Genomic DNA, 18,982 nt, shown 5'->3' on the forward strand with positions numbered 1-18,982 from the left:
GCCCTCCGTCCTGCCCTCCACTGGATGGGCACCAGGGCGCCGTGTCTGTGTCCCCCTCACTCACAACGGAGTCCGAATGGACGTCTCCTGGTTGTCCTCGTCCACCTTGAAGAAGCTGACCGCGGAGTAGGCTGGCAGCTGCACTCGCCTGACGCCCACTGAGATCTGCAAGACCCGGCCGTTCTCATCTTCCAGGAGAGAAGCAGGAGAAGCCCTCAGACCGTGCCGCAGCAAACGCAGGCTCGGGTCTCCCTGGACTGCGCCGGGGGCAGGGGCCATGGTGGGCTTTGGTGGGGCAGTGCTTAGGACTGGGCCGGCCGCTGGTCAGGCCCTGCCTGCCTCCTCCAGCCTCTACTCCTCCCCTGGGCCGCCAGAGGTCTCCCCGCAGCCCTGGGGTCCCTGCTGCCCCTCGCTCGAGTCCTGGAGCCCGGGGCCCCTATTCCGGGCCTCGGAGCACTCTGGCCCCGTCACTGCACTGGCATCCCACCTGCACATGCTGGGAGGGCCTCTCCGGGATAACCAGCCCCTCGGGTCACTATGCCGCACACCTGGCCCGCAAAGGATACCGCAGGGAGCCGTGTCCAAGGCTGACCTCTGTGGGGTCCTCGTCACCTTGGGCAGACATCACAGCTCTCTGTCCTTGCCCATCCCCCACCTTGACCCCAGGGGTGGGCCCCCCTACCGAGGTACCCAGCGCAGGGCCTGGCACACAGTTGGTGCCCACTAAGTGCCTGCTGAGCGGGTGCATGAGCATCGCCAGCACCAGCTGCTGTGGGGGCAGGTGTTGCAGCCCATGGGTCCTGCCCCAGGGAACCTCAGGCTGCAGGCAGCTCCCAGAGGACGGTGCCGAGGAGTGAACACCACCGTCCCCCCGAGTCACTGAGCACAGAGCTCCTGGGCCCTGCCGGGCAGGCGGGGGTGGCGGAGCTGGGGGTCCGCCACAGCCAGGGACCTGACAGAAAGGAGTGCTGGGCAGCTGGCAGTGTGGCTTGGGCACGGGGGAGGGGCAGGGCGGCCGTGCCCAAGAGGGCCAGGAGGAGGGGGAGGGAGGCCAGTCCTGAGCTCCCAGAGTGGGTGCTGCATGTTGGGACAGGCTTCGGACTCGCGGAGGAATCGCGGAGTGACTGGGTTTCTGAATGCTTAGGACACGCAGAGCAGCAGACACAGGTGGGCTCCCGCCGGAGGCCGCAGGGGAGAGGGGCCCGACGCGGGGGCTGCCTCCTGGGGACCGCCGGTGAGCGTCAGGTCCTCCCCCCACACGCAGGGCCCAGGGGCTGGTCCTGTGGACTCTGCGAGGTCCAGGCCCCGTGGGGAAGGAGAGGCCGGCAAGAGCCGCTGGCCAGCACCAGCAAAGGCTTCACTGTCCGGCCTCTCGTGCCACTACGGAAAAGGCAGCACAAGGGACAGATACCAGCAGTGCCTTTGGCCGGGGGAGAGAACACGTCAAACATAGCGTTAGAAATCAGTGTGGTCTGATCGCCGTCTGTACCAGGAGGAGTCGCTGGGACCACTCTTCCCTCCTACTCAAAACAGCCCAAAGAGCAGACAAACTGTAATTAACATGTTTTCAAGACCCTGGGCACCAGGCAACTGAGGACAGTGGCCCTGGGAAGGCGGGAAAGACAGGGTGTGAGTCTGTGACTGCCCAGGCTACCGCCTGGAGAGAACGTTCGGGGTGGTTAGGTGCAGAGAGGGGGAACTGAGGCAGAGCCCAACAAATCCCCTCACTTGAGAAGAGGAGCTGATAATCTGGGGGGTCACGAGGCACAAGGTCAAAGTTTTAGCGTTCGGACGACAGGTGGCCAGGAGGAGAGCGTTGCCCAGACAGTAGACCCTGGCGGTCGGCGGGGGCCCCCGAGCACCCGGCAGGGCACAGATCAGCACACGCACGTGAGGACACTCTGCGAGGCCGGGGAAGAACCGCCTGAAGGACTCAGAGGGACCACGGCCCAGGGCTCCACAGGGCTGGGCGTGGTCCTCGTTCCATCAGCCAGGCTGGAAAACTCAGAAGTCACAGAAACTGGGTAGTGTTCTCAGAAGGGTTTCGCTTCAGTAATGGGGAATAATTAGTCTGAGGCAGAGCTCTCCTCCAGACCTGTCTAACAGATCATAAAAGCAAGACCCGAAAGGATTACACTGTCTCCAAGTAACTTAACTGTGGCCCAGAACAAAGCTCCAGAATATTTACAGGAATACAGAAAACGTCCAACACCCAGCAAGGTAACATTTACAACGCCTGGCATCTAATCAAAGATTATCAGGCACGAAAAGAATGCAGGAAAGCACGGCCCATAACGAGGAGAAAAATCGATGGATTGAAACCAACCCAGAACTGACACAGATGTTAGAATTAGCAGAAAAGGACGTTTAAAAAGTTGTTATTATTATAACTGCATGCCATGTGTTCCAAAGTGAAATAGAGACAAGGAAGATATAAAAAAGAACAGAGTCAAACGTCTAGAGATGAAAACCACCCTGGATGTGACCCACAGCAGCCCCAGGGTGGCAGGAGGAAGGTCTGTGAACCTGAAAACACAGCCGACTGCGGGCAACGCGGGGTGGGGGCATCGGCCCGCGGCAAAGTCAAAAACTTGTGGATAATTTTTGACTTCCCCAAAATTTTACTAATAACTTATTGTTGACTGGAAGCGTTACTGATAACATCAACAGTCGATTAACACATATTTGGTGTGTTACATGTTTTAAATACCGTATTCTCACAACAAAGTGAGCTAGAGAAAATAAAATCTTATGAAGAGAAAATGTATTTGCTATCCTTACATGCAAGTGGATCACCATAAAGGACGTCATTCTTATCATCTTCGTGCTGAGGAGGCTGAGGGGAAGGAGGAAGAGGAGGGGTGGGTCTCCTCGTCTCAGGGATGGTAGAGGCGCAAGATCTGCACGTAGGTGGACCCACACGGTTCCAGTCTATGCTGTTCAAGCCTCAACTGCACAGCTATAGAAACTGCCCTAAAGAAAACGTTGAGAAAACAAAGAATAAAAAAGGAAAAAAAGAAGGAAGTAGGGAGGAAGGGAGAGAACCAGTGAACAGTGGGGCAATTTCAAGCAGCCCATACATGGGTGATACATAGGAGAGGCTGTGACAGGAAATTTATTGGAAGAAATGGCTGAAAACTCCCAAATTTGATGAAAGCCTACAGAGGCAAAAAGCCAAATGAACCCCAAGCACAAGACACACAAAGAACATGATACTATGTCACATCAAAATCAAATTGCTCAAACCATTGATAAAGAGAAAAAGCTCTTGTTTCTACAGAGAAACAAACACAAGGATGACGGCAGATTTCTCGTCGGAAACAATGCAAACAAGAAGACAATGGAGCGACATCTTTAAAGGACTGAAAGATGGAATTTTGTCTCTGGAAAAATATCTATCACGAATGAAAGCAAAATCAAGATGTTTCCAGTCGAACAAAAGCTGAAAGAATTCCTCACCAGCAAACCTGTACCACAAGAAATTGTTAAAGATTAAGTCCTTCAAGGCAGGCGGGGTGTGGCGGCTCATGCCTGAAATCCCAGCACTCTGGGAGACCGAGGCAGGAGGATCGCTTGAGCCCAGGGGTTTGAGACCAGCCTGAGCAACATAGCCAGACCCTGTTCCTACAAAAAATGAAAAAATTAGCCAGGTGTGGTGGTGGCACCTGTAGTCCCAGCTACTTAGGAGGCTGAGGCAGGAGGATGACTTGAGCCCGGGAGTTCGGGGTTGCAGTGAGCTGTGATTTCGCCACTGCACTCCAGCCTGGGTGACAGAGTGAGACTCTGCCTCAAAAAATAAAATAAAATAAAAACCAAAAAACTTTCGCTAGTCAAAAGACAGCGTTAAGAAAATGAACAGATAAGCCACAGGTTGAAAGAGAACATTTGCAAAGATACACCTGATGAAGAACTTATATCCAGAGTACATAAAGAACCTTAACTCACCAATAAAAAGACAATGTAATTTTTAAAAATGGGTGAAATATTTGGATGGCTGTTTCTCCAGAGATCTGCAAACGACCACCGCGCACGTGAAAAGCAGCTCAGCGTCGTTAGTGGTCAGGGAAATGCAGATGGAAGCCGTCGGGAGATCCCACTTCACACCCACGGGGTGGTCACTGCCGGACGGGCAGAGGGTGCCAAGTGCTGACAAGGGCGCGCAGGGGCCAGCGCCCCGGCTCGTTGCTGGCGGGATTGTAAAAGGGAGCGGCCATTTTGGAAAAATGGTTCAGCAGTTAAACATGAATCTACCACATGGTCCAGCCATTCTGCTTATAGGTACACACTAAGAGAAACGAAAACCTACGTCCACACAAAAACTTGTACACGAATGTTCCGAGTGGCATTACTCCCAACAGCCCAAGGCGCAGACCACTCCAGTATCCATCAGCTGACGGGCTATGGGCTAAGGGAACACTGCTCCTCCACGAAGAGAAAGGGAGTCTCACACACACACACACACACACACACACACACACACACACACACACACACACACTTGCACGCATGCACACGTGTGCACACTCGTTCATGCGTGCACACGCTTGTGCATGTGTGTACGTTCTCGCACACCCATGCCCACGGCTGCCCCCTGCTGGCAGGAGCCCCTGCACGCCTGCTGTCCCTTCTGCTCCGCTCCGGGCAACGGGGACTTCTGCGCCGTCACCACCGGGAGTCAGGAGCCCCACATGGCACCTCGTCTGCGTTTCCCCTGCTTAAGAACCTGACGCTGTTCGTCTCTGGGAAAAGGCAGGCCATCCTCCCCGAGACACTTACTCTTGGCGACCTCCCCACTGTCCTGCTGCAGCTGAACCTTCAACGTGAAGGAGGATCCTTGGGCCACTTCCATCACCTCTGGGCCCAGAATCACCATCCTCGTGGCTTGTGCTGGAGACAGGAGAGTGTGGCATTAGCGGTGGCTGGGAGCGCGCCTCGGGAATCCGCCCCCCATCAGAGGTGCTCCCGGGGGGAGCTCGTGCGACAGCTACAGGCACAAGCACGGCCGTCACCGCAGAGAGTGACCCCGTAGTCATTAAAAGGAAGACGTGAGGGTCTGCTGTAACAACCCGAGCACTGCTTTTCCAAACAGCGCCGAGCACACTAAACGAACGGCAGGGGTCCCCCGAGCACTGAAGGGGCGGAAGTGAGGGATGCAGGGGCCTTTGGGTGTTCATGCCAGTGGAATGTTCCGGCAAGTCTTCCGGCTGGTGGGGACTCAGGCCCTGCATTCCCTGCGTCCTGAGTCAGCCCTGGAGGTGTGGACGCGGGGCTGCCAGAGCAGGGCCTGGACAGGGCGGGCTCCTGAGGGCCGGCTGGCGCCTCCTGGCGGCCAGGGCCACCCCTGCTCCACCGGACCACGGTGTCGCTGCTGTGGGAGCAGCCAGAGCCGGCTTTGCGCCCAGGTCCCACTGCCCCGCACCCCCTACGGAGCCACCTCTGTCAAAGCACAGGGAGGCCTCAGACGCCATCGCGGGAAACGCTTGGCTCTGCGCCAGGCCGACCTGAGCCGACAGAGCGAGATCCACCTGCGACGCGCCGGGGGAAGCTGCAGTCTCGGGCGCAGAGCGACAGGGCGCCCCAGGGAGCCAGGCTGGGGGTGCTGGGGAAGTGCCCCGGGCATCTGCCCCCCAGGCGGCTCCCTGTGGTGCTCTGGGAGGATCTCGCTGCCCCGGGGAGACCCCACCGGGTGGATGGAGGCTGCGAACCAGGCCTCCCGCCTGGCTCCCGCCTGGGGACCCTCTTCTCTCAGGTGAGGTCACCAAGACACTCCGGTGGGCCCGGGGCCCCGGGGGAGGCTCCAGCTGAGGAAGGGTGTCGGCGGGCCAGGCCCCTTGGGGATGCCCTCGGTGCTTGTGGTGTCAGGGGCCCGCCCTGTGCTCCCAGCCACTCCCACCCCTGCCTCCGCCAGGAGTCTGTGCCGGGGCAGCTGTTGCCATCCTGGTGCCCACCCCAGGTGGCGCGGGGGGCTGCCCGGGCCCAGGCCTCCTGGTGCCATCGGCAGAGCCAGAGTCAGCTCTGAGCACCTACCTGCGTGTGCGTCACAAACTTGGCACCAAGGTTTGGATGAACAACTCGTGTCTCTGGCCAGACTGACCCCTGGGGAAGCACCCTCACCCACAGTCTATGGAGAGGCTGCCCAGATGCCACCAGGAACAGCACAGGGCATGGGAAAGTGGCCTGGAGAGGCAGCCCTCAGCGGAGGCCAAACTGGTTGGCCCCTTTGTGGGCCATGGGCCACCCTGTGGCCACGTCACAGTGTAGAGAGCTCGGGGGAGCTGGACAGGCAGCATAGACACTCAGGCCACCCAGACACTCAGGCCCATGTGGCTGGAAGGCCCGTGGCTGGGAGGGCCGTGGCTGGGAGAGGCCACTTGCAGCAGGACCACTTGGGACCGAGGTCTGTCTCAAGGCCTCTGCTTGTCCACAAGCCCTTTTGAAATCAAACTGGAACATGTTTTTTCTAAAAAGGGGAGGGATTTTACTTTATTTTATTTTCATGCCCCCGAAGGGAGAGATTTAGATTCCACTTCATCCCAGCCTCTCCCCAGTGTGCTCTGAGACCGATGCCTCCCACGTGACTGCCGGGGCTGGGCCATGACCCCACAGTGGACGCACAAGGCCAACAAGACGGCTGGGGACACCTACCCGCTGGGTGGCCGTTGATCCACAACCCGCAGTAGACGACTCCCGAGCAGTGGGCCATGCTGCCCAGTCCACTGAAGACGTCACTGTGCCACTGTCCCTGCAGAGAGAACCGCGAGGCCTGAGGCCGGGGCCTCCTCAGGGACTCATGTGGCCCTCGGGGACCACAGGCTGCTGAAAAACCCCATCGTCCTGAGGGCCCGGCAGCCTTTCCTTTGGCGGCGAGAAACTACGTTTTATTAGAATTTGATTCCATTTGCTTTGCAAAATATACTCCCTTTTGAATGTTAACGATGCCAGGACCTGTGGGAACAACGCGCAGCACAAATGCAAACAATCGCCACCTCACGGCGCACTCTCAGCACGAACCCTGTCCACACAGAGCTGTTGTGCCGTGTCGCACGGGAGACCCAGACCTGCAGACCACAATGCCGCAGTGTTAGGACCACGGTTGCTGGCTGTTCGTCACGCCGCTCGCTTATAAAGAAAAAGGCCAATTAAAACCACACACCCGGGAGGGGTCCGTCCCTGCACCCCCAACGCTGCCTCCCCCGCCGTCCGCCTGCGTTCTGAACCACACTCACACGGAAGTGGAAAAATGAGGTGAAGTAGCAGGAACATTATTTTCACGGAAAATTTCAAGATCGTAATGGTATTTTATTTCACTACAAATGACTTCTATTAGAAGAAAAATTAACCAAAGGCACGTTTTTGTTCTATTCACTCTTCTGCAGAAGTTAATTGGGCTCTTGCTTCCCTGCTGGCCCTCCCGGGCGCCTGTTCTCGTGGGGCCCAAGACAGGGCTGCAGGGCTCAGGGACAGCCTTTTGGGGCTTCTCCAGGGACCCCAGACCTGGGACGTGGGGAGGGAGCGCAGTGAGGGTGGGAGCAGCGGACAGTGTGATCTCTCCTGGGACACGCTGGGAAAGCCTGGGGTCAGCTGCTCCGGGAGCCGGGTCACAGCAGGAGACAGCGCCAGGGGGGCCCAGGGCTGCGGCAGGGGCGGGGCAGCCTGCAGCTGCTGCCCCGGAGCGGCTCATGCCTCCAGGCCGGGGGCGCTGAGACAGCTGGCAGCCCGTGTGGGCGCCTGGCAGTGGCAGCACAACAACTCCCAGCTCCAGGAGAGGCCGGGTTGCCCGCTGGGGGCTGGGTGGCAGAGGCACGGCTGCCACCATAGACAGGGCCCTTCCTCCTGAGGTCCCCCAAGCCACCCCACCCCAGGAGGCTGTCTTGGAGCCACAGGGGTGACCTTGTCCCCCCAGCACCAGATCCCAGGCTCTGCCCCGAGGCTGCACCAGCTGGGTTCCTGGAATGCTCCGTGCCGGGCGCTTGGCTGGCGTCACCCCGACAACCCACGATGGGAAGAGCCAGGGGTCACTGTGCTCTGGGCCCCCGGGGTGAGCTGCCGCGGCGCCGACAACAATGGCTGTGAGGCCCCAGAGCCTGGCCACGACCCAGGCCACACGTGGGTGAGGTGAGGTGAGAGGGGTCTGTGTGCAAACGCCCAGAATCGGCTCCGGAGCTCTCAGCTGCACCACCCACCACTGCCCGGCGTGCCCAGAGCCGCACCCCGCGCCCCCAGGACCCGCCTGCGCAGGCCTCCTAGGTCTCCTGCATGCACCTCCACCCACACTTGTGTCTCTACTCGTGTCCACGCCGGGACCCTCTGAGGGCTGGCGGTGAGCTCATCACTCCGCCGCCACCGCGAGCGAGGGCTCGATCAGCGCGAGGCTGACAGGCCCTTCAGAGGCGCCTGGGGCCCACGTCACCGCCAGTAACGGAATTGTGATGCTTCTACCATCTGGAAAGCACCTCGGAGGCAGGTGTGGGCATAAGTGGCCACGTGCCTGTCCACGGGGGAGCACCTGCTGGCAGGAGGAGCCAGACACGCGCAGGTCACAGAGATGCGCAGGGGTCCAGGCGCTGGCAGCTGGCTGGAGACGCGCACACCAGCAACCTCAGGTCAGGGCTCTGCCTCGCGGTGTCCGCCCCCGAGCGAGGGCGGGCGGCCCCAGAACCCGAGGCCACGCAGCAGGTCGGGGCACACCGGCATCCGGGTGAGCAACGCCGCTAACTGACGGCGGCGGCGTCTCGTCTGACGCTCCGAATCACGCACTTGCAAAGTCTGCCGCTCCCCAGTGAGTCGACACGCACCCAAAGCGTAAACAAATACGTATTAACACGGTGTCGGGGGAGGTTCCTCGCCACACCTGCTGACGACACAGGTGACGGCCCGGCCAAGAGCCCTGGTGCGGCCACCTCCTCCTGCTGGGCCCCCAGGCAGCGGGACAGGGCCCGGCGTGGGGCTCCCCCGTGGCGAGGCTGGGGACCCAGAAGTGGGGTGTGCACGGTGCTGCAGACATAAACCCCCAGAGGCCAATGCCACCTGCTTTCTTTCCTCCCTGCTGGCGATGCCTGGCACCCAGGTGAGGACAGGTGTGGGGCGGGGGACACAGTGCGTGGGGCCAGGTCCACACCCAACTTGAGCAGAACCGAGGTGAACAGTGGACTCAACATCAGGACATGGTCACGCGGGAATGGACTGAAGCCCAACAAAACCCTTGGTTGCCGAGGCAACCCCAGGCCCTGAGGGTGACGCTCCGTGACGGGGACAACGGGAGACGGGCCCCGCACAGCTTGGCCCTCCCACCCCTGCCTGCCATGCTGGGGCTCCCTCCCAACTCCCATGGCTGCGGCGGAGCACCCAGCTCCCCACACGGCCGCCCGGACCCCGTGGGCTCGGTGACTTCCTCATCGATGCTTTTGATGATCCCGGCTGCGCTGGGCTGGGGGACTGCTTTGGTGCTGTCGCAACTACGGACGAGCTGGTGCTGTGGTTCACGCCTGTAATCCCAGCATTCTGCGAGCCGGGACGTGAGCAACGCTTGAGGCCAGGAGTTCATGACCAGCCTGGGCAACACAGCAAGACCTCCTCTCTACAAAAAATTTCTAAAAATTAGCTGGCCGTGGTGGCGAGTGCCTGTAGTCCCAGCTACTGGGGAGGCTGAGGCAGGAGGATCACGTGGGCCCAGGAGTTCGAGGCTGCCATGAGCTATGATCACGCCACTGCTCTCTAGCTGGGGCGACAGAGTAAGACTCTGTCTCTTAAAAAAATAAAAACTACAAATAATTTTTTAAAAACTGAGCTGGAATGGGTTGTAAGAAGTGAGTACTTGACTCCTTTCTCATTTCAGGAGACACTTCCTAGTTAACGACGCTGTTTCTCTTTCTGAGACTGTCCTGGAAATGACTCTGGCTGTGACGTCTCCTCCTGTTTCCAGCACCCCTGGGGCACGCCGAGTCTCTGTCCTTGTCACAAGTCCATCTGCCCGGGGCTGGCCAACACGCCGGGGGAGCCGGGCGGGCCGAGGGTGGGCTCCGATGTTTGTGGTCCGGAGGCCGTGACCCCCCCAACCATTGCCAAAAGTCCGGCCTGCAGCAGGTGAGGCCTTTCGCTGAGGTCACCGCCTCCCGCGGCCGGTGGGGGCCTGGGGACCAGCCGCCCAGCCCCCTCAGGTCACCCCGCACATAAGGATCCCGCCGGACCCTCCTGCCTGGGCCCTGCAGCTGCTGAGGGGACTGGAGCCTGGGGGGCCCTGCCCAGCATAGTGGGATGGGTGCCCCCCCAGTCTTCAGGGACAGGCATCTGCCCTCACCCCCAGTTATCAGTGGGGCCACCGGGCACCGTGTCTGACCTCCCTGGGCCCAGTCACGCACAGTGTGACCTGCCAGGCATCCTGCTGGTGCTGAACCAGCTGCGCCGACACCCGCCGACATCCGAACCCACAGTTCCCTGGAGGCTCTGGCAGCCGGGCCCTCCTCCGCCCCAGGGTGGGGGCAGGAGGTGCGGTTTGCAGAGATGCACCTGCTGCCAGGAGGCAGCATTGGCCACTGCTTGACACCAAGGCCACATCCCCTGGGGGTGTCCACCAGCCCTGCCCTGGCACACCCTTCGGCGACCACTGACTTCCGTGGGAGCTGCTCTTGCCCAGGGTCTGGGGTCTTTTCTCCGAATCGGGAAAACCTGGGCCCAGGTAGGAGCTGTAAGGGATGGCCAAGGGCAAACCCTGATGCAAAAAAGAAAGACATCGGGGAGAAGCACACTACTCTCTAGTCCTTCTAGAAATTAAATGAATGAAAAGCAGAATGCTGGCGGCTGCGTGGGGTGCGGCGCACAGGGCAGCGCAGGGCAGAAGGGCCGAGAACCTGCCCGGGGCCTGGGTGGGGCCCAGGTGCAGCGGGGAGGAAGCGACAGCTCAAGCCCACGCCGAGGAGAATCCGCAGAGCTGCCGGGAAGAGTGAAGCCCCTTAGCTCGGGGCTCCGGGACCAGACTGGCCAGCGAGGGGCGGCCGGGAGACAGAGCGTGTGGCACCGCCGCAGAGGTGGCAACCAAAGGGCGAAACTGGGCACACGCCTGCGGCACGTGGGGCTTACATATTAATTGTTTTTGTTGTCACGAGGGCTGACGCTGATTAGGACGGATATTCAAAAAATAACAACAGAGAGAGTAACGTGTTGGTGAGGACGTGGAGAAATCTGAACCCTCGCGCACTCTTGGCGGGAATGTAAAATGGTGCAGCCGCCGTGGAAAACAGTGGCTGCTTCCTCGAAAAATTAGAAATAGAATTACCAGCAATTCCACTTCTGGTTATATACTTTGAAGAATCGAAAGCAGGGTTTCTAAGAGATATCTGCACGCTGATTTTTGTTGTTTCTTAGAGATGGGGTCTCGCTCTGCCGCCCAGGCTGGAGTGCAGTGGTGCCCTCACAGCTCACTGCGGCCTCCGACTCCTGGGCCGGAGCGATCCTCCCGCCTCAGCCTCCCGCATAGCGGGGACTACAGGTGTGCACCACCACCACGCCCGGCGAATTTTTGTAGAGACAGGGTTTTCCCATACTGCTCAGGTGGGTCTCCTAAGACTGGGCTGAAATGATCTTCCTGCCTCAGTCTCCCAAAGTGCTGGGGTAACAGGCGGAGCCACGGGGCCCGGCCCACACATCCACGTTCACGGCAGCCTTAGTCGCACCAGCTTAACCGTGGAAGCAGCACACGTGCCCACCCGTGGACGAACTGATAAGCAAAAGTGGTGCATGTACAGCGCGGTACCGTTCAGCCTTAAAAGGAATCAAGCCCTGACATGCTGCGGCATGGCTGAGCCTCCAAGACGTGACGCTCGCCGACATAAGCCAGTCACAGAAGGGCAAACGCTGTCGGGTCCCGCTGCCAGGAGGGCCCCGGAGCTGTTGGATCCATAGACAGAAGGCAGAACGGGGGTGCGGGGGGTGTGGACGGAGGGGAGTCGTGCTTCCTGGGGACAGAGCTGCGGCTGGGAAGATGAGACAGTTCTGGAGATGGTGGCAACGGTCGCACAAGGTGAGTGTGCTCAGCACCACTGAACTGTGCAGTTAGCGATGGTTCAAATGGCAAATTTTATGTGTGTTTTACCTGACAATTTTTTTTTCTAAAGAGGGCTAAACATTTGATTAGCGACACCCTAAGGAAAAACCATTCCTGCACTCGAGCCCCCACCCCGTGGCCTCCCCGCGCCGGGTTGATGCCTCTCACGCCTCACGCAGGGGCCCGAGGTGGAGAAGGCGCGTGACAGCCAGCCGGCGCCGAGATGCACACCTCGAGAGCCTAAGTGACGAGGGGCAGGTGACAGGCCTGGCAGTTAGTTTTCTCCGACAAACGGCTGTGTAGAAACCCCTGCTGCCTCTGCAGCGAGGTCTGAGGGGGCCCCGTGGGCCCCATCCTGATCCCGAGGGGCCAGGCGGCCCCGGGCGCCCTTCCTCATTCACGCGGTCTGGGCAGGACAAAGGCCTCCACTCGGCCACGCTGTCGCTGCGAGCAGGAGGCTGGAGGGAGCGTGGAGTCAGCAGCTGCCTGCACGGGACGCGTCTGCCGGCGACTGCAGGTCTGAGTGGCTATGCCACGCGGGCCACCGCGGTGCAGATGGGCGGCGTGTCCCCAGGGTGCTCAGGACCACGGGCCCGCCCTGGTGCATGGACGCAGCCTCGGAAACGGCCTGCAGGTAGCGCCCGTCCAGGCCAGCTGAGGTGGCCACAGTCCTCTGGGCCCAAGTCTTGGAAGGGCGGGATCGCCGGGCACCGTGAAACGTGGGCCGCACAAAGGTCTGCGCAAGGCCTTCCTATAAATCCTCCGCGAAACTTGCCGTGGAGTTCAAGGCTTGAGCACCAGGAGGGAAAACCAATCCGATCTGAAAAGCTCCCAGGCGGATAGAACCACGCGCAAGGCCGCCTCCCCAGGCAGGCCCGGCTCCCAGGCGTCCTCAGCCGGCCGCGTGGCCAGAGCCCGCGCAGTCACAGGGCATTTCCTGTCCGCCCAAATCGTCAGCTGGGAGCGAAGCCTCTCTAGCTCCCGGGGAGGAGACGCCTCTCCCACGAGGCCCGAGCCTGGGCGTGGTGCCCATCCGCGGGGCTGGGCTGCCCCCTGGTGGAGACGCTGAGGGTGCCCTGAAGCCCGTCAGCCCCAGGATGTGAAGGAGGGTGACGTCCCTACCCTGGGCCCTCTTGGCTTTTTGCAGGCTCAGGAGGGGAGGCCGGACTGGGGCCCAACAGTGCCCAGGCCACTGGTGACCAGTGGGCAGCCAGGGCCCAAGGTAGAGCCCTGGTGGTGGCCAGAGGACCCACGGTGTAGACCCTCCTCTGGGGACAGAGCTGTGAGGGAGGACAATGCCTTTCATGATTTTCTCACAGACGGGAGGGGCCTGGCACAGAGGGGCAGCGGGAACGGCTCCCCACTTCGCTCCAGGCAGAACCCAGCTGGGCCGACACACCCATGGGACGAGTCTTCCCCGAACCACAGGGACTGGGAGGGCCGAGTGTGCAGAGCAGGGGCCCCAGGCTGATGCCAGAACCCCAGGGACAAAGGCTGCTCTGCCCCTTCTGTTCGGGAGACCAGCTTCGTGCCTCAGTTTCCAAGGAGCACCCCGAGGGTTCTGCGAGCGGACGCGTGTGAAGAGCGTAGAACAGCGCCTGGAGTCCAGGGAGTGAAACCAACGCCACGACCTAACAGCTCTGGGGCTGCGCGTCAGACGCTCGGCCCACAGTCCTCCGAGCCCAGCAAGTGCGGTCCTGGGCAGGGGCCCAGGTGCGGCGGGGGGCGGGTGAGGGAGGCGCCCCTTGCCCAGCCCTGCAGAGCTAAGGAAGTGATTTGCGGCTGCCTGCGCCTCGCTGTAAAGGTCAGCCTGGGCTTCCACCTGGCCACGGCGTTTGCACACGAGCGCTGGTGAAAGCCGCCAAGGCACCAGCCCTGCCAGCAGGGGCTCGGGGAGGGCGCCGCCAATGACCAACTGCCTTGACAAGGGCTTTGCCATCCCAGGACTGGCCGGGCGGTGCTTTCTGTTCTGTCAGCAGGGAAGGTGGGCGGCCCCACAGGGGCCCAGCCCCTCCCCCCACCTGCTCCTGCTCACTGAGGGCTCCGAGCCAGCCCCAACACATCGCCCTCCGCGCCGCGAGGCTGGGCCCCGTGAACGGTTCTCCTCTGCCGGCGGGCAATGCCCGGCCTTGTCGAGAGGGCGCGGGTGCGACTCGGGGTGGGGGCTCCCTTTGCAGAGTCCAGGGTGTGTATTTAACTCCTCAGGCGAGGGGGCAGGGGCCTGAGGAGCACCCGCGGAGGTATCCCTTCTCTGGCCAGCATCTCCCGCACCCAGGGGTGGCTCCTGGGGAACGCTCCAGCCCCTGGCACCCTGGAACTCCACCACCTGGAGCTGCAGCTACAGCCACGCCCTCTCCATGGAGGTCAGAATCGGAATCGTAGGAGGGGGCTGGGCTCTTCCCAGTTCCGGGACATTCTTTCCCATCATTGCTCTAACTTTCACGTGAGACTCTTGGCAAGGACAGCGATTCAACCGACAGCGTGATTCTTCAGCCCACGCAATCAAACGCTGCGTTTCTCAGCAACACCAGCGCCGGGGCTCTAGGAAACCCGGGCTCCCTCGGCGTTGCCGTGGCAGCTCTCTGGCTCTCTGGCTGTGACTTGAGCAGAGGGTTAACGACCTGAACGTGCCGCCCCTTCCTGTCGGTGCCGTGGGATGCCCGGGGGACCCCGCCAGCCTCTCTGCCATCCCTCCTGTGGCGACAGCCCTCGGTTCCGTTGGTGCCTCGCAGCCGACCCAGGGAGAGCCTGGTTACTCGAGAAGCCCCCGCACGCCGTGGACGACCAGCCTCCCCGCCACGGGCCAGGAGCTGGCCCTGGACACAACCAAACTGGCCCCCAAGCCCCACCTTTGAGGGTGTCTGGGCCGCTCCTGTCTTTGCTATTTCCGGATTCTTTTATCCCTTTTGGTAGCCAGCCACCCTTTCCTCGTTGATAATTCTTTCCACTAAACTCCCCACTGAAGTGGCTGCTGTGGTTTCTGCCTCCTGACCGCATCCTGGGCCAGGTCCCACTGTCCATCCAGCGCTCAGGCCACAGCGAGGGGCCGTCCTCGACTCTCCTCTCGTCTCTGCCCGACACCCGACCTGCCGGCAAGCCCAGCGTCTCCGCCCAGCCGTCCTGAAGTCGCTCTGCACCGCATGTGGGCCACTGTCACCCTTCTTTGGGCAAATGTGGCGCCCTTCCCCGTCTCCAACTGAGAACCACAAGGAGTCAGGGGTCCGCCTGCCCTCCCAGGCTCCAGGCCGCAGCTCCTCCCCACGGGCCTGGGCCCATTTCCTCCCCCCACCCCCGCCCCGGGCTCCTCCTCCGCACTCGGCCTCAGCTCGAGGGCTGACACTTCCCGAGAGGCCTCTGCCGACCTGCTGGCCTGGGCGCTCCGAGCGCGTCCCCACGGGACTAGGGGAGCCACAGCACGTGCGCGCGTCCTCTCGCTGTCGGTGCCGGCGCGGGAACAGGCTGGCTGTTGCTCATTTTGCCCTGCCCAGCACATGCACGTGGCAGACACGTGAACCGTGGCCCTTGGGGGCCTGGAAAGGTCTCCCATGTGCCTGAATCTCCTCCACCCGCCTCGAAGGCGCCCGGAATCCCCACTAACCACCCAGGAGAGGGGCTGCCTGTCCCTCGACCCTAGGGCATTTCTCACCAAAATGCTCCTCTGAGCTGACGGCGCCCACCCCGTCGTACCCTCAAACGACTGACCCGTTTCCATGAGGTGACAGTTCCAGGAATCTGCTGTATGCAAGGGCTGGTGGGGGGAGGCAGGCGCCATCTGGAGCCCAGAAACTGAGTCACCCTCTGCGTGCCTCAGTTTTCTCATCAGTAAAATGAGCACAGGCATCGTTACGAACTGGGGTCTGCAGGAAGCCAGCATGTGCCACCCGAACATACGCCTCTGTGGCAGAAGGACTATTTTGAGCTGATTATTCTGAGAAACTGCAGACACAGGAAGTAGAAGTTTCTCTCTTGTAAGAAAAATCGATGTCCATCACGGAAACCTCCGTTTGTGAGGCTGTCCCCTCCGCGCCAGGAAGAGAGGGGTGACCCCAAACCCCTAGACTTGCCAGCCGGGGTGGCCCCAACTTAGATCCGCAGCACAAACCGCACCTGTCTGCTGTGCCGTCCTGGCCCCTCCCCACTGCTGCCCTGACACCCTTCCCTCTGTTTCGGTTGAGACGGCATCCACGCCAGGGGGCAAAGCCACTGCTCTGATGTGCGCTCATTTCCCTGGTGTCTCCGGTGTACCCACCGGGCACGCAAGTTAACAAACTTTTGTTTGCTTTTCTCTGTTTGTCAATTTGCCTTTGGTGCAGGGGTCTGTCCAGCTGAGGGCTGTGCAGAGGAGAGGGACACTGATCCCACGCTCCGTTCCGAGGAGCAGAGGAACTGGCGCGTGTCAATTCCAAACACCCAAGAGCGCCAGCGCCGGGCCTCACCCCCACTCCCTGGATACCTCGTAGACGGAGCCGTCCGCACAGCTCAGCACCCCATGTCCCTGACGCTGGTCCCGGACCCAGTCGCCGTCATACTTGTCACCGTTCCTGAGGGACAAGCACAGAGGCCGCTCAGCCGAGGAGGCCAGGTGGCAGCGGTGACTCAGACCAGCTGCCCCGACCCCGCTCAGCACATACCACCCGGAAACGCGGCAAAAATAGGCCCTGAGCAGATGGCCCCGAGAGCTCCTGCCTCGCCAGGGCCGGCTGTGGGGCTGGTGACAGGCAGTGGGGACATGGCTGCCACCCCCAGCCTTGAGGGCAGGCCTGCTTTCCAGGGCAGTGGGGAATGGGGGTCCTCCAAGCCCCAATGTGGCTCCACCCTCCCACCAGCCTGGCCTTCCCAGGAGGTATTTTAATAGGGTGGGGGCAGGTGTTGATGTTTTTTCTATTAAATGCACAATCAATTTCATTAAGTAAGGGGAAAAAGACAGAATGACACGAAAACCACAGAATGTACTTAAACAACTGGGCGTTGGGGGGAGGATCACCCACAGAGGCTGGAAGCCGGGGTGCCTCGCCCACCCGCCAGCCAGGGCAGCTCGAGCAGCCAGCTGCTAGCCGACGCCTCCAGGACGCGCACTCACTGAAAGAGCATCTGCCCACGGCCGTGCCTTCTGTTGCTGTGGAACGAGCCCTGGTACACTTGTCCAGCCTGGTCCACCAGGAAGCCGTGCCCTGGGGAAGGGACCGAGAGAGATGAGCTTTGCTTTGGCCTCCAGTGCGGGCGGACCCTGTTCCCAGCTCCTCCTGCCTCTGAGAAGGGACTTGGACCCCTGCCCTGGGCGTGCAGGTGGAGGAGTGTGGTGAGCTCTGGGCAAGGCCGGGGCTCAGGCCCCCCAGGAGCCAGATGGTCCTCCAGGCCAGGCTACGAGGAGGCCCTGGGCACTGCCCGGGACAGGGACGGCAGGTGTCACTTGGCACAGTGCCGGTCGCCTGCGGCGCCAGTGAGTGGCGCCAGGGTCCAGTCCTGAAGGCTGGGGGTGGCGGAAGGGGCCCCTCAGTCCCACATCTGTGACCCAGAGTGCTCTCCCGTCCTGCTGGGGCAGTGCCGCTGCGCGACCGGGGCCTGTCTGCGCATCTGTCGGCAGGTTTACGAGAAAGCTCCACGTCACGGCTAGAAGGGAAACGCCTGGCCTGCGCGATCTGCTCAGAGCACTCTGATCTGAAAGGTCAGAGGAAAGACTGAGGGGATGGGGCTTCAGTAAGTTGTAGGGTGCTTTCAGATTGTGGATAATTCAGAAATCCAGGGATATTTCTACTTGTTCACATAAGGAAATGCTGGGAAAAGGCAAGGACGTACCCGGGCCACGCTGGCTCAGCCGAGGAGAAGGCACAGCACAGAGCCCCGCGCCTGGTGCATGTGGGGGGTCGTGAACCTGGCCTCCCGACCTGCTTTGGCCGACGGAACACGGAGGCAGGGACCACAGTATCTGAGGCTGCTCCCCTGGAGCGGGGCTTCCCAGGCCTGTGAGGACCTCAGGGGCTGTCAAGGCCCGGCTGACCGCTGCGTGTGGGCACCAGCGACCCCGTGTGAGACAGAAGACCGGCCCGGTGAAGCCCAGGCCACACTGCTGACCCCAGGATCGTGAGCAAATAATTAAACGTGGCTGTCTTAACCACGACGCTATGGGCGGTTACATAGCAGCAGATAACCGAGGTGTGGCGAGTGTCCCAGGACACGGTAGGCTGGGACCCCACCGGGCACAGTGGCTCGAGCAGTGGGACACACAGAACAGTAGCAGACGCAGCCTGGGGACAGAGAGAGGAGGGCTCAAGCCCCCACCTACTTCCCCAACCTCTAAAGTCAGGCCGGGTCAGTGGTTCCCAAACCTGAGCGGACGTGAGATTCTGCCCCTCCCAAGCGCCCTGCCCTGCACAGCGCCAGCGAGTGCTGTGGACATCAGACCTTCCCGCAGGCCGTGGGCGACCTCCCCTTCGTAATATCCACCGGCTTTGTACTTCACAACGCCGCGTCCTTGAGGCTCTCCCAGAACAAACTGTCCGGAGTAGGTGTTTCCTGATGCGGACAAGGAGAGGGGGAAACAGGTGTTCAGGCCAGAGCTGTGTCCCGCACGCCCAGTGCACTAACAGTCACCTCCTCTGTCCCCTGGCCGGTGGCGGCTGCAGGTACCATTTCAGAATGGACATCCGTGTCTCTCATTGCTCAGTCTGGCAAATGAGGGAGAACATGGTGAGATGGGTCTGGCCCTCCCCCTACAGCTGTGGGCATGACGGCCCGAGGCTGGCGCTCTGTGGGCATCTGTATGCACAGGATGCACTGCGCTGTGCCCAAAGGCAAAGGCCCCTCCCAGTCAGAGACTTAGGGGTGAACCCTCTCCCAGGCTCCTTAAAAACCAACCAAAAGCCGAGCCCCAGAGAAAAGCTCCCAACTGAGGACCGACCCCCCATCTGCCTGTGAGGGTCTGAGGTGCCCAGAGACAGCCCT

At 61.1% G+C, this 18,982-nt stretch overlaps 1 protein-coding gene across 1 annotated transcript in view; it reads right to left on the reverse strand.

The window, feature by feature from the left end:
- The window catches only part of MORN1 (MORN repeat containing 1), a 50,505-nt gene that overhangs the window by 28,867 nt on the left and 2,656 nt on the right, over positions 1-18,982 (reverse strand). The window contains exons 4-9 of the mRNA XM_012657484.1: positions 18,443-18,553; positions 17,121-17,211; positions 16,494-16,581; positions 6,646-6,742; positions 4,777-4,887; positions 65-188 (exon numbers count right to left, since the gene is read on the reverse strand). Of these exons, the coding sequence (XP_012512938.1) occupies positions 65-188; positions 4,777-4,887; positions 6,646-6,742; positions 16,494-16,581; positions 17,121-17,211; positions 18,443-18,553 (622 nt within the window). The remainder of the gene's footprint in view (positions 1-64; positions 189-4,776; positions 4,888-6,645; positions 6,743-16,493; positions 16,582-17,120; positions 17,212-18,442; positions 18,554-18,982) is intronic.

The sequence above is a fragment of the Propithecus coquereli genome, unplaced genomic scaffold, assembly GCF_000956105.1.
Source record: "Propithecus coquereli isolate 6110/MARCELLA unplaced genomic scaffold, Pcoq_1.0 Scaffold544, whole genome shotgun sequence".
Classification (NCBI taxonomy): domain Eukaryota; kingdom Metazoa; phylum Chordata; class Mammalia; order Primates; family Indriidae; genus Propithecus; species Propithecus coquereli.